This window comes from Muntiacus reevesi, chromosome X (genome assembly GCF_963930625.1).
Source record: "Muntiacus reevesi chromosome X, mMunRee1.1, whole genome shotgun sequence".
In the NCBI taxonomy this organism is placed as follows: domain Eukaryota; kingdom Metazoa; phylum Chordata; class Mammalia; order Artiodactyla; family Cervidae; genus Muntiacus; species Muntiacus reevesi.
Window position 1 is genome coordinate 30,641,399 of NC_089271.1, and position 16,366 is coordinate 30,657,764.

The 16,366-nt window shown below is 38.7% G+C and overlaps 1 protein-coding gene across 2 annotated transcripts in view; it reads right to left on the reverse strand.

Annotated features, from left to right (window-relative positions):
- Positions 1–16,366, reverse strand: part of DMD (dystrophin) — a 2,163,935-nt gene that overhangs the window by 625,858 nt on the left and 1,521,711 nt on the right. For both annotated transcript variants that reach the window (XM_065915496.1, XM_065915495.1), the window contains one exon: positions 11,563–11,680. In XM_065915496.1, the coding sequence (XP_065771568.1) occupies positions 11,563–11,680 (118 nt within the window). The remainder of the gene's footprint in view (positions 1–11,562; positions 11,681–16,366) is intronic.

Sequence of the window (16,366 nt, forward strand, 5' to 3'; positions counted from 1 at the left end):
AGTATTTTATTATAGCAACCCAAGATGATCAAGACAGTGTTATTTTCGTAGTGATTTGCCATTTGAGAAGGGCTTTTCTCGATGTCACATCACTTAATCCTGAGAGCAATCTGGTACAGAAGGCATCAGAGCCCAGTTTTATAGATGAAAAAGCAAAGCAGCAGAGAGAGACTATGTAAGCTGCCAAGGATCTTTAATGGTGAGCGGGGGCAGGATTTAAACCACATTTGCCCATCTTAGATCCACTGCTTTCAGCACCACATTACTCTTAAAACGAAATTAAGGAGAGCCATTCTTAGGTGTTTATCTCACAAACATAAAAGGAATCATCATCACTGTCATAATCCTTGTCATCATTATCCCACAGCCAACTGCTAGCTGCCCAGGTCTGTCTGGTAGGCTTCCAAAGCTCAAGAGCTTTCTTTCCAAATCCCATATTCTCCACGTGAAGCTAGGTTGGATGGACCTGACATAATTACCACCATGTCCAGCAGCTATAGAAAAGTCTTCATGAGTTCTCTTTCCTTTCAATGTGTACAGGAGGAACACGGGCACACATGGACGGTCTGCCATTTTCAGGGGAAGGGGAGCTTGGACATTTGTTGGGGTGTCTGATGGAGATGCTCAAAGCAACATGTGATCATGTTTCATAAAACTTTCATTCTAAGGCTTAAAAAAATCCTATGGTGGTCAGCTCCAAAGTGCTCCGCAATGATCCTTGTGTGTGTGTGTGCTAAGTTGCTTCAGTCGTGTCCAACTCTGTGTGACCCCATGGACTGTCGTCCACTAAGGTCCTCTGTCCATGGGGATGCTCCAGGCAAGAATACTGGAGTGGGTTGCCATGCCCTCCTCTAGGGGATCTTTCCGACTCAGGGATCAAACACGTGTCTCTTTACATTTCCTGCATTGGCAGGCTGGTTCTTTTCTGCTAGTGCCCCATGGGAGGAAATCCCCCAATGATACTTACCTCCTGCTATTTATGACTTTTAAAGTCTCTCCTTCCTCCACTTCACTACATCAGGGCTGATCTGTGACAAATAATTTCTTAGAGAAGGAACAGTATGAATTCTGAGGCTAAGTTACAGGGACACTCAAGCAGTCCCATGGAGAAGTTCATGGATTCTCTCAGTGAGACAGCTGCTGCTGCTGCTACTGCTAAGTCACTTCAGTCGTGTCCGACTCTGTGTGACCCCATAGGCGGCAGCCCACCAGGCTCCGCCGTCCCTGACATTCTCCAGGCAAGAACACTGGAGTGGGTTGCCATTTCCTTCTCCAATGTGTGAAAGTGAAAAGTGAAAGTGAAGTCGCTCAGTCGTGTCCTGACTCTTGGCGACCCCAAGGACCGCAGCCTACCAGGCTCCTCCGTCCATGGGATTTTCCAGGCAAGAGTACTGGAGTGGGGTGCCATTGCCTTCTCCGAGTGAGACAGCACCACCTCACAAATGACATGAGTGAGCCTCCCTGGGATTGATCCCTCCAGCACCAGTCAAGCTTTCACACGCCTGTAGCCCAGGTGCCTACTGTCTGCAATCTCATGGGAAATCCCAAGACAGAACCACTCAATCAAGTCACTAGTGATTTCCTGACCTAGAGAATCTGTGAAAGATAATAAATGATTGTTGCTCTTTTAAGGCATTGAGTTTGGGGGTTATTTTGCAGCAACAGGTAAACACAAACTCCCTTTCTTCATTCGAGTGGAGTAAGCCCAGCTCAGTCCTTTGCATATAAAAGAGTCACAACCCATTAATCCTGCTAACTTCATAAATGCTCCCCTTAAGGAAGGTATAAAAGAATAGAGACGAGTGGCCAGCAATTTGTTATGTCAATTCAAATTATTAATGAGGATATTTGGTAAAGAAAGAAATTACAGATCTCAAATAATCCCAACACTCAGTGCCTGAGGAGAGCTGAGATAATTGTAAAAAGGAGCAGTCCATGGAAGATATCTAACCCTTGGCATAGCTTCATCTAAACTGTATAGTATCACCAGGGAGTAATATTCTTGCTTAGGCCCAGAGGTACCCAAATATAAAAGAAATTCAGGTTTTTCAGTTGCAATGCCCTATTAGGCCATAGGATGAAAATCTGGAATTCCTCTTGTGAGCACATCTCATTTAATTCTGGGCTTCCCTGGTGGCTCAGATGGTAAAGAATCTGCCTACAATGCAGGAGACCCAGGTTTGATCCCTGAATTAGGAAGATCCTCTGGAGAAGGGAATGGCTACGCACTCCAGTATTCTCATCTGGAGAATTTCATGGACAGAGGAGCCTACTCATTTATAGTTTCATTCATTATATTTAGCTTTTAGAGTAGATAAATGGAACACTTGCTAATCTAAATCTTTTTCCTTAGAAAGAAACATAATGAAAAAATAACGTTCATAAATGTAACTATGTCACTTTAAATAGAGTATATTTATTTTACTGATTACACACTCACATGAAAGACTAATGATTAAATATAGTCATGGCAATTAATTTGATTTTAAAGTCTATTCAAATATATTTTTATATTAATTCTCTTATAAAATTTAAAAATGAGATTCATTAAAATAGAACTATTTCATGATAGATGTTCAGTATTAGTTTCACACAATAAAGAAAAAAAACACATACACTTGTTTTTTACAGGTAAAAATTGTAATGCCTGAATTGCAATTACTGAAATGGAGCTCTGAAACTCATTAAGATGTTAAAGATCATTTCCATTATTTAATATATATTTCCAGGTACCCTATTAACTGGATACAAAAGACAATTAAAGAAATCATGAAATTTATATATGAATAAACACATGGCAAAATAAGCCTCACTGTGATAGTTAATTTTACGTGTCAACTTGGCTAGAGGATGATGCCCAGTTGTTTGTTTACACATCAGCCTAGGGGTTTTTATAAAGGTACATTTTAGATATAATTAACATTTAAATCTGTAGACTTTGAGTAATACAGATCAGCCTCCATAATCATGGAGGGCCTCATCCAATCAGCTGAAATCCTTAGAAAAGACTACGGTGCCTAGAAAAGGAAAAAAACTTTGGCCTACAAATGGCCTTTGGGCTCAAGACTAGTATCAACTCTTCTCTGACTATCCATCTGGCTAGAGTGCCCTGAAGATTTCAGACACCCCAGTTTTCACAGTGGCATGAGCCAATTCCTTCAAATCTCTCACTCTTTTATCTTAATGTGTGTGCATTTAAATAAACATAAATATATAAAAATAAATATGTATGCATCTCTCTAGAAATATGTGTGTGTATATGTATACATATATATGTAAAGAGAGAGGGAGGGAGTTTGTTTTCTGGAGAAGACTGATTAATAAACTCACTACTCCTAGCAAACAACAACATTGGAAGAAATGATTAATAATAACAATATAGAATATATATCAAAATTCTTATTTTGTAGTAGGACTGAGAAAGTGCTATTGTGTTTACTCCTTGGTATAACATCAAGGTCCACTGTACCAAAACTTATACTATTAGACTAATTGGACTGCAGAAGATACAGAAAACAAAATATAGTGCAAAGTTTATACACTCATTCATCAGTGTGTGTCTAAATGCACCTATAACACATTGCAAGTTGCCACTGGTGGGGGGTCTGGGGGGCGGGGCTAACTCTTCTTACACCGCTTACATGCAAACCAAGTTTCAGGCTCTTCCTTAGATCCGCTTTGCTTTTCACTCAGCACCCTATCTCTATGTAAGCTTATCCACTCCAGGTAACTTCCATATCTGTCTAGAAACAATTTCACTCCTGAAGCCCCCTCTTGTTTTTCAACAATTTCTCATTCTGGTCATTGGCTATATCTTAAGCACATTATTTTATCACCCATAATTGACTCCTTTTCCTGAGTTCTCTTTGGTTATGATATTACCATTTTTCAAAGCACCGAATCTCAAAATCTTTTAAGGCAAGCACTCTCTTAGATCTTCAGTTCCACACATCCAATCCATGTCCTAATTCTGTTAATGCTAGGTCGACTGGATATCCTAATTCAGTTCTTTCTTTTCACTTCACTGCCCCTGTTCTAGCTCAGGCTTTCCGTGGCTCCTAACTGCTCTCACGGACTTTGTCTACTGCCTTATCCTCCACAACCTATGTGCTCACACACATACACACATACTCCTATAAATTCATTCATCATACCACAGCTAACCAAGTAAGTCTAATTATGTATTCTCCTATCATTCTTTACTGAAATATTCTTCCCTCTCCAGTTTCTTCCTACTTTTCAAAATCTTAATCAAATGTAGAAATTTTAGACAAAATTTAACATCCGGGGAGCATTCCAAGACCCTCTCGCGTTTAGATCCAATCTCCCTTTCTCTTGTGTGATCTCTCTGCATCTCGTAATATTTCTCTACTGAAGTCCTTACCCTAGATTGCCTTGTCCAAATACACTTGTCCAAATACCCATATTAGATTGTGAGCTCTTTTAAGACAAAGGCTGAATCATTCCTCCCTGTATCCCCTCCATCATCTTTGATATTAACTAACACAGAGTAAGCATTCAAATATTTACTGAACTGAATTCCTTGGTTGCCAGTGGCATCCTGGTGGGTGTGAATTTTGAGAACTGTTTGTAATAGTTATAACAGTTGACAGCAAATGCTGGATGTCAAAAGAAGGAAATTGATATGCTTGAATCCACTTCTTCTAAAATAAGCAACTCTCTATTAGACAATACCTGAGAGGAGGATATTGGCTGGCATTTCATTAGCAATAGAGATTTCATAAAAATGTGGAGAATAACAAAGTCTTTTTATTTCACCATGAAGGATTTCTTACATTTGACTGCAGCAATGAATGATGGGTTGACAAAGCTGCTATAAAATTGTCACTTAATTCAAAAATCCTGTGAGTGTATTTTTATTCTTGTACAGTAGAGCATTCTTCTCTCTATAGCCCTATACACCAGCTCTTTAAGTAATGTGATACAAATTCATTCTCTTAAAATTTATACAAAGTTTCAATCTGGACCACTTTGCAAAAGTCTTAGCTGGAAAAACAATTTAAAAGAAGCAACTCTCACTTAAGACTTGGTATTTTGTTCTGAAGTTCCTCGGGCTTCCCTGATAGCTCAGTTGGTAAAGAATCCGCCTGCAATGCAGGAGATCCCAGTTTGATTCTTGGGTCAGGAAGATGTCCAAGAGAAGGGATAGGCTTCCCACTCCAGGATCCTTGTGCTTCCCTTGTGGCTCAGCTGGTAAAGAATCCATCAGCCCACAATGTGGGAACCCTGGGTTTGATCCCTGGGATGGGAAGATCCCCTGGAGAAGGGAAAGACTACTCACTCCATATTCTGGCCTGGAGAATTCCATGGGGTTGCAAAGAGTGGGAGAGGTCTGAGCAACTTTCACTTTCACTTATGATTTCCCCTACATATTCTCCCAGCTCCAGTTTTTCTGCATCAAATTCATCTCATCTTGATCGTATCTACCATTTAATGAGCATCTAGTATATGCCAGGTCTTCACTTGAGAAACATCACGTAATTTTATCTTTATAATCACCCTACTAGCTTAAGTATTATTATTAACCCCACATGACAGATGACAGAACCATGGCTTAGAGAAGTGAATCTACTTGGTCAACACTGAACAACTAGTACTGTGTACATTTCCAAGATGTGTAAGTAACAATCCTATAATTAGACATGCAAATGCATAGAAGAGAACAATATAAATGGGAGAAGTAAAACACTATATACAGATTATAGAAAACTGAGGTTACTCCTAATATTGTAAGTTCTCAAGTAAATATTTCTTTGTATTTTTGACTAGCAAGCCTTTACTATTTGATGTGCCTTAGGTTTCAGAATTATATATGCATCAGTTTAAATCCTAGTCCCTCACATGACATCTTACTAGGACCGTAGGCATGTTACTAAAGCTCTCTGAGCTTCAGTTTTCTATCACTATAATAAAACCCACCTCCTAAGGTTAGAGCAAATATTGAAATAGCTTACATAAATTACCTTGCTTTTTGTATTATCACTCACATAAAGGTTTTCTCAAATATTTGTCTAATTCTATTTATATATATTGTTCCATCTTTTCTAAAGCAACTTTCTTTTGATCTTCTAAAATTCTTTCTCCATTTTCTAAACAGAAAGGTAGTGAAAAAATCAAACAGTTACTAAAGAAAGTGAAGGGGCTCAGTGTCTGACTCTGCAGCCCCACGGACTGTAGCCTGCAGACTCTTCCACCCATGGGATTTTCCAGGCAAGAATACTGGAGTGGATTGCTATTTCCTTTTCCAGGTGATCTCGACACAGAGATGGAACCTGGGTCTCCGTGTTGCAGGCAGACTCTTTACTGTCTGAGCAAGAGCTTATTAAATAATTTAAATGTTTTCCCCTAAGCATTCAAATAATCTGGATCAGATTATAATTAAAACAAGAGATAGCATTCACTGAGCTCTTACTATGCTTAGGATCTAAGTGCTCTTCATATCAATAACCTCAGATCAGATGACACCACCCTTATGGCAGAAAGTGAAGAAGAACTAAAAAGCTTCTTGATGAAAGTGGGAGAGGAGAGTGAACAAGTTGGCTTAAAGCTCAACATTCAGAAAACTAAGATCATGGCATCTGGTCCCATCACTTCATGGGAAATAGATGGGGAGACAGTGGAAACAGTGGCTGACTTTATTTTTGGGGGCTCCAAAATCACTGCAGATGGTGATTGCAGCCATGAAATTAAAAGATGCTTACTCCTTGGAAGGAAAGTTATGACCAACCTAGACAGCATACTAAAAAGCAGAGACATTACTTTGCAACAAAAGTCCGTCTAGTCAAGGGTATGGTTTTTCCATTGGTCATGTATGGATGTGAGAGCTGGACTGTGAAGAAAGCTGAGCACCGAAAAATTGATGCTTTTGAACTGTGGTGTTGGAGAAGATTCTTGAGAGTCCCTTGGACTGCAAGGAGATCCAACCAGTCCATCCTAAAGCAGATCAGTCCTGGGTGTTCATTTGAAGGAGTAATACTGAAGCTGAAACTCCAATACTTTGGCCACCTCATGTGAAGAGTTGACTCATTGGAAAAGACCCTGATGCTGGGAGGGATTGGGGGCAGGAGGAGAAGGGGACGAGGATGAGATGGCTGGATGGCATCACCGACTCAATGGACATGAGTCTGAGTAAACTCAGGAGTTGGTGATGGACAGGGAGGCCTGGTGTGCTGCGATTCGTGGGGTCGCAAAGAGTTGGACACGACTGAGCGACTGAACTGAACTGAACTGCTCTTCATGTAATACCTCATTTAATTCTCCTAACCTTGAAGTAGACAGAAGTAATCTTATTTTATAGAGGAGAAAACAGATCAGATAGTTTACTGAGATTAGTTGTTTGTTCAGGGTCACAAAGGTAGTAAGTCGCCAGTCCAGGCAGCTTGCCCTTAATACCTGGATGTGCTATTGCCATAGATCACAGGTCCCTAACCTCCAGAACCTAATGTCTGATGATCTGAGGTGGACCTGAGATAATAATAATAGAAATAGAGAGTACAATAAATGTAATGCACTTGAATCATCCTGAAACCATCCCACCCAGCAATGTCCGTGGAAAAACTGTCTTCCACGAAACTGGTCCCTGGTACCACATAGGTTGGGGACCGCTGCCATAGATCTTTAAAATGGCAATGGTGGGGGTGATGGAGGGAGAAGTATAAAAGCAACGTTCTAAAATACAAATGTCAGATAAACCATGTTCATCAATATTATTTGAAGAATAAATAGAACAGTAAAAGAGCAGTTCTTTTTTTCCTTATCTTCCTCATTGTTATGAGAGGTACTATGGTACTAAGATTTGCAGTAGTAACAGATATGAACACAAGTTTTGCATAATTCAGAAACCTCCAAGGGAGAAATTTGAGATCCTTCTTATCTGTTTTTGGTCTCCTGACCTATCGCTTCTGCAGAAGAAAATGACCAGGAATGGTTGACACATTCAGCAACCAAAGGAGTCTTGGAAAATGAACAGTTTGAACATCAGACAGAGTGAGGGGAATTTTTCACCTGACTGCTCTTAGAATGAAATTTACATTTTCACCTTGATTATTACGACATGATTTCCATCAATATAATCACCTGAAAACAACAGATACCATGGAAACAGTTTTATAGAGTGAAACATGACCAGTATTATGCAGACCCAATTACTTGAGATTTTAGCATGGGTATTACCAGGAGAGAAGAATTGCTTTTTACTGGACTTTTCTCCTGACAGAATGTAATAACTCTGTATAGATTTCCCCAACTGTTCAAAGTTATGAACTGGGATTTACCAAGGAGGGTCGCATGTTTCAATATAGTATTATATACTTATTGAATATTTTTCTTTACTTAGCTGATTCCTTTTTAAGTATTTCTAGAAGCTTCAGGGTAATAAAAAGGGAATGGTGAAATATTCAAATAAGAAAATACACTTTTATGAGCAAGTATTTTATTTCTACGCGTTCCCTGAAAACCAAATCTATACCAAGAAAAATTCTATTTTGAACACGATTGAAACTTTATGAGTATTGAATTTCCATCCCATTTTATTGATTTCAAATGGAGAGATAAACTGAAGTATAGCAGGGCTGCAAATGACATTGTTTAGATAAACATATCTTGTCAGAATTATCCTGGTACCAGTAATAGAGGCTCCAGGCATATTTAGAACTAAGATTCTGGTTTAGGCTCTTAGTAAGCAACATGGCAAGTCTCAACAGGCACTTGTTTTTAAGAAAATGCTTTATTGGACCATTTGGGTTGGAATCTTTCCACTATGTTGAAAATATTCATAAAAGTATTCATTTCTAAAAGACAAAAACTTAGAAAAGCAGAACTATTCAAATCACTGGATATTAGCAGAGATAGACAAACCTGCCCTCCAGTCACTCAATGTTAATCTACATCATGAAAAAGCGTCAATACAAGATCTTAAAAAGATTGCAAGGGAAAATGGAAACTGTTTAGACAAAGTCAAATGGATACGGTAAAATAGATTAGTGTCATTTTCCTATAGGGAGAAAAATGAAGTTATTTTTCATTAGGAAAATAACAAATGACTTTCTATATAGTGTTTTCAGATTTTCATAAACATCTTAGCCAAATTTCCATATTTCTCAGGCAAGAAACAGAGTACTTAACTGTGTAGTGGGGATCTCAGCCTCATAACTCATTCACTAAGATTCACTCTTTTGGGCCTGTGTGTCTCAGTCTGGTGAGGGAAGCCTCGTGGTTCCACTATAAGGGAGGAACACTCTGTCAGTTGGACAGCTATCTATGTTGGTCATTACAAGGCAATTTTGCTCTTGTATGGCTGGTTATAGAAATGACATCCTATACATTACACATAATTATAGAACTTAAGTGCATTCTTCCTATTCAAACTAGCTGTGAAAAAGACTGACTAGTTTCTTACCAAATTAATTGCTCTTTTTCCTGGACTCAAGGTTGGATAATATTTTCCAGTTTCCCTTGCAGTTAGATGTGGCCATGTGACAAGTTCCAGCCAACAGATTATGAAGAAAGTAATGTGTATGACTTCCAGGCATGGCTCATAGCAAATTCCAAAGGTCAATAATGGTTCCTCACTTGCCCGATCAAACACATAACACTTTGATGTTCTATGTTAGAAGGGGCTTGGGTCCCCGAATGACTTTATTATGGGTTGCTTACTGTGGAATATACCAGAATAAAAAGACAACTTCTACTGTTCTAAACTACTAAGATTTACTTTACTTGCTGTAGTGGCTGCCGCTGCTGGTTAATCCCTAAGTCATATCTTACTCTTTGCAACCCCATGGACGGAAGCCCACCAGGCTCCTCTATCCTCAGGATTTCCCAGGCAAGAATACTGGAGTGAGTTGTCATTTCCTTCTCCAGGTGATCTTTCTGACCCAGGGATAGAACCCCCATCACCTGCTTGGTAGGCGGATTCTTTACTGCTGAGCCACATGGGAGGCCTGTTGTAGTGGCTACTGGCACCTAATAATATATCAAGCATATATCCAAATACATTGTTTGATCAACAATAAAGTGTTAAAATTTCAAAATCAAGAAGAGTCTATTTTAATTAATATTCACTACAACTCAAAGAGGAAATGTCTTCAGGAAGTGAATCTAAACATCCATAATTGCATATTGAAATAGTCTTTAGTCCTAGTCCTAGTGATTAAGGTCATTAACCAAAACAAGATGAGAAGTGGTAAACATTTTAAAAGGAACACACTTCTAAGCCAGAAAGAGACATTTGCAAATTCTAAGATCTGCTCTTTGCTTGTTTTGTTAGCATGAACAATTTGATTAATCATTCTCTGAAACCGTTTCCTCATCTATAAAATGGGGATTATGAAATTTAGCCAACAGGGTTTTGTAAACATGTTATACATGCACAGACACACCTCATATAATGCCTGATACCTGGGAGGTATTCAACAAAATAATAGCTATTAACACTATTTACCTAATAAATGCAAACATGAGTAATATTTTCTGAATATTAAATATTTCTTTCAAAATATTAACCAGAACTTTCAATTCTCATTACTCTTTCCCCTCCCCTAACATACAGGCAGTCAGACACCCTGCTTTCTACTTCCTTAGGGAAGTGTTGACACAACAGAATGTATATTATGAAGACATAGACACTTGGTTTTTAAGTTTCAAAAGCCTAGGCCTGGTGTAAGACAAAAGCTTTGGAAGGAAAAAAAGAATGATTAAACAAAGGTTTTTCCCTCCTCCTGAACTAGAAAACACTCCTCCAGATGTGGGGAGGGACATAAGGGGATATTGCAGGGGAAGAAAATTTAGTATCAGTATGTATCCCTGGAGGGAAGACAGGGGGAAGGAAGGGTGGAAACCCAGGGAGATCCAAGAGATTTTACTAGCTGCGGTGACCTTGGCCTTCTTTCTAAGAAAAGCCTTTGAGAAAAATATGATGGAGAACCGTTTCCTTTACTCTATCTCCTCTCTAGCCCTCTTTCTGACCCCATGCACAGTCGCTCTGAAGCATCCTGTGTAAAGAGAGCATGTGCAATGTCTAGTCAGGTAGACCTTAAAGAAACGTTCAAAGTTCCCACTACCTCCCCCGCAATGTGTCATGAAGAATGGTACAAAGATATCTGATATTACACAATGAGGGCAACCGAGCCACAGAGAGACGTCCAGATCTGAAAGTGCCACTGCAGACAGGAAAGAAAAAAACGGTCCTGGAAGAAACCACCTGCTTGAACCAACAATCAAGGATATGGGGAGAGAATGGCATCTCCATGGATGCCAGCCCAGATACATGACAACTGAGGAGGAGGGGATGTTCTGCCACACCCATGCTTGCCACTCCATGCTTTGCAACGACATAAATCTGAATTGACAAATTTTATCTTTTATCTATTTCCTGGAATTGCATTTGATTATTGAAAGATAACATTATGGACTGAAAAACCTTAGTTACACTAGTCGCAATATTTTTATAAACGTAACGGAGGCGTATGAACTTAAGTCATCATAAAAGCTTTTCATACACTTGTCCTTAAGTTTCACATGCCTGTTAAAAGAAAGACTTACTTCGATCAGTAATGATGGTCCTGGCCTCTTGATTGCTGGTCTTGTTTTTCAAATTCTGGGCAGCAGTAATGAGTTCTTCCAACTGGGGGCGCCTCTGGTCCAAGTCCTGCAGTGTTGCCTGAAGGAACAAATGGAACAATACTGAGTTCCTCCAACACTGCTCATTCCTTTTATGGGTAATTTTCAAAAACCAACCAAGGCACTTTTAGAAATAAAACAAGATGTTATTAGATATAAATCTCTAATGTGTTAGGCTTTACAGAGAGCAATTTAACAAGACATGTGTTTCATTTTTCGATACCAAAAATATTTCAAGTGAAAATCTTGATTATGAGTTTGCTTCACTAGTTAAGAGCTTAGATGGAGTCATTTCAGTGTTCCTGGGTTTACGTACACCAATATGAGTGCCACGAGTAACCAATGTAATTCTGAATTATAAAAATGTATTTAAGACACTGATGGCTATTTATACTTGTAATCTCATGTTGTGCAGTGTCAAAATTGAGGTGTATATTTTAGAAACCGAAAAGACAGAGAAGTGTTTTAAGAGAGAGAACTTATTTAACTTCTTTGTGCTTAAAATTTCTCACCTATAAAATAAGAAGATGATGTAGATGAACTAAATTAATCTTTTCCCAAAATTGACTCTAGTAAGATTCAACTGATTCTTTTGCCTCACTTTAGAGTGAATGAATTAGATGGGATGAGGAGGGCTGCAAATCAACATTTTTAACAAATTTTCTAATGCTCATGATCAGGCAAGCTTAGAAAGCATCAGACTAGAAGTTAGTATTTGTATCTTGTATTAAAACTGAATTTAATACTGCTTTTAAAAAAGTACCAAAGAGAATGAAGCCATATATATATGGGCTTCTCTCGTGGCCCAGCTGGTAAAGAATCCACCTGCAATGCAGGAGACCTAGGTTCAATCTCTGGGTTGGGAAGATTCCCTGGAGAAGGGAAGGGCTACCCATTCCAGTATTCTGGCCTGGAGAGTTCCATGGACTGTATAGTTCATAGGGTCTCAAAGAGTCAGAAACGACTGAGTGACTTTCACTTTCATATATATGAAAGATAACATTCCAACTGAGTTCCTCCATATATATCAGTATATATATATCAGTTCCTCCATATAAATCAGTTCCTCATATATATCAGAACTCAGTATAGAGGAATATATATATATATATATATATGCAATGACACCCCACTCCAGTACTCTTGCCTGGAAAATTCCATGGATGGGAGGAGCCTGGTAGACTGCAGTCCATGGGGTCGCGAAGAGTTGGACACAACTGAGCGACTTCACTTTCACTTTTCACTTTCATGCATTGGAGAAGGAAATGGCAACCCACTCCAGTGTCCTTGCCTGGAGAATCCTAGGGATGGCGGCGGAGCCTGGTGGGCTGCCGTCTATGGGGTCGCACAGAGTTGGACACGACTGAAGTGACTTAGCAGCATATATATGTATATATATATATGTTGGGCTGCACCTCACAGACCCACAAAGCCTGCACTTGCTCAACTTCATGACTGAAAAAAAGAGCCCAGAGTCAGCGACAGAGACATCAGTGGTCTAATGGATGGGGGAGCTTACACGTCTGAAGCAAGGTCCTGGGGTGACATCCCACCATGTATAGCAGAGGGTGGGTAGCAAGTGGGGGTACCCACCCCCACTTCATTGGGGGGAGGGGAGGAGGGATGACTAGTTACAGGAGAAATGATATCAGATGGGATCATTAGTTATCAGGGAAACCAGTAGAGGGTACGCACCTCACTGTCTCTTTGATAAACATGATCACCAGTCAGGGCCTGCGCCAGGTACTGTACATAGGAAGTCAGTCACGTGCAGAGGGTAGAAGTGAAGCAGGCACTGGTCAATCAGGGACGTGTAGAGAGCAAGAGAACAGCCATCTTGAGTAGCCTGACCATACAATATATACTTTATAGGTAGCAAAGTTCTCCTTCCCCCAAGTGTCCATTTATTGCCTCTGTCATCTGTTCTCTCTACACGAAGGGCCAAAACCCCAGTGATATTTTCAAAGAAGTTTGGGAAAAAGTAAGGTATCTCCTTTGTCCTTGTACTAAAACTGAATACATTTTATTGGTTTGCATTACTTTAAAACTGCTATGTGACAGATGTTTTACACACGTTTCCTCATTTTTATTCTCCTAATAACCACACTGAAAAACTAAGCCAGAAGTCTTCATGGTTTTAAATCTTATGCTCTTTCTACTACCACATGAGGCCAATGAAAGTCAAGAGGTGAAATGTGGTAGATGGTAAAGTTCATGGACATTAGTTATCTACTATGCCCTTTGACTGGTGCTGATTTTCTAAAGACTTTTGTATTTAGAAAGGCCAAATTTTGATCATTCTATAGTGTTTCTTTTATGAAGAGGTAGGAAATAGGCCTGTGATTTGAGCTCAATTGCTTTTAGTGCTATCAAAATAATGGGAAGAACTTACCCAAACATTGCCCATCTATTTTGAGCATTTTTCTCTCTCTGTATTGAAAAATTGAAGGGGTTAACTTTTAACAAATTTTCCACATTTGTAAGCTGCGATTACTCAGAAGAAAAATCCAATTTTCAGGTTTCTAACTTTTATGGTTTCTTTACACAAAAGTGTGTTTGAAATATGGAACAAATTGCCAAAGACAGCTATTGAAGTAAGTGGCATAAGTCAGTTGGAGAGTCCTGAACAAATTCTAAAGTAGGAACCATATAGTCACAGACAGATTTTACGAAAGATGTTTTCCAGGGTTAGACTGTTACACTCTGGTCATCTGTGACACAGCAAGCTGAAAAGTTACTTTGGAATTCCTAAATCTTAAATGTATAATACATTCAATAATAGATTTTTGAAAAATAGACTTACCCAGAAACCATAAATTCAAATCTTCCCCTCTAAATGCACAGAGCTAGCAAACTACATACATTCACTTATTTACTGACTCATTCTTTCATTTTATAAATATCAAATGCTAGGCACTGTTTCAGGTCTATGGACATAGTAGTAAATGAATACATTAGGTATAATTTATGCAATTTAAGTAAAAATTTGTGTTTTTTGACACTTGGAAATTTTTATATAGCAAAGATGATCTTTATTGTCATTTTCCTTTGATTTCATATTAACCCATCCTCAAACAATCAGGCCATTCTTTGTGTTTAAATTCTGGGTACGTAACCCCAAGGATGGCTATGATTTTTCCTTTCTTTTAGGATTACAAAGTTCATTTAAGAAGTCTGTTGTAGAAGTAACTTGATCAACTCTAATCTGAACCTTACCAGGCTCTAAATTAAACCTGACCACAATGAACAGCTTTTACTGATGAAATTAGCAAGCATGTCAATTTAGACTTAAAACAAGCCATTTTCCTCTCTAATGAACAAAATAGGTCTCAGGGTATTGTGAAACCTGTTCTCTAGTTGGGTGATTCTCTAATTCTGCTGACAGACACATACTTTGTAAGCACCTGAGAAGATTATTAATGACATCCTTTGAAGCAGCCTCCTTAAAAATCCAAGGAGATTCACGACTGCAATAAAACTATGCCTTTCTAAAATATTTCAAAAGAAAATTATAGCTCTATCCCACTTTCTGGTCAACACAGACAAACGTCCATTTCAAAAAAGAAACTGTACAATAATAATAATGTGTGAATATGTATTATATATATGGGATTTATGAAATGCTAATAGGAAAGATTGAAGGCGGGAGGAGAAGAGGATGACAGAGGATTAGTTGGTTGGATGGCATCACTGACACAATGGACATGAGTTTGAGTAGGCTCCGGGAGTTGGTGATGGACAGGGAAGCCTGGTGTGCTGCAGTCCATGGGGTGGCAAAGAATCGGACATGACTAAGGGACTGAACTGAACTGAATATACTAATTAAACAGTGGTTTCACAGTAGAGCAGAATAGGAATTTTTTTTAATTTTCTTTCCAAAAATAAAGGGAAGGATTTGAAAAAGACATTCATTTAACATTGTTTTCTGTTAAGATAGTATACAAACAGTGACTGAAAGATCTTCATGCTAAAAAACAGGACACATGCATGCAATGGGAGGAACAACTATTTCTTCTTTTCATTTGGTTTTCTTTTGAGTGTACTCTATTTGCTATCACAATTTCTTTGACTTGACAACTTAGTTTCCTAATCCTATAAATTCTCAAATACAATGACCTTCATCTGAGCTACCCACAGATGAGAGAACACTTTGGATCTAATCATTACTCATACTACCCACTTCCAAAATATCCATCTACAAATTCCTTTTTCTGCCCCCCATCTGGTAGCAGATGGTACTCTCTTTCTCCTCTAATCTTCATCCTCATTTGACCTCCAGTTGTATTCCATTGTTTAAATTCTTTATTCTGGGTTTAGTGGTCTATATTTGTCATACTAAACTAGTAGAATGCTAATTAGGCTTATTTTTCTTATATGAGCACAGATACTTATAACTTAAGTGAATAAAACTAAAACTATTACATGCTTAACAGTACCTAAGCATGATAATTGAGCACATCTACATGGATCTATCATTCTGGAAGAAACAAGCACAAAGGAAGACCGGAATCAATACTATTTCTAAGGAGTCATAAGCCAGCTACTGGGCTTTGCTAAAAACAGCTTACCCCTTGGAGGTGAGAATTCAACATGGAATCCACTAGCTGAGCAAAGATGGAGGAAAAAAAAAAAAAGATCTTCAAATACAAAGTGAATCAGAAGTCGTTAATCCTACTAAGTCTCCCCAGGGTTGAGAGAAGTGGTTATAAATAGCAATCCTATGAAA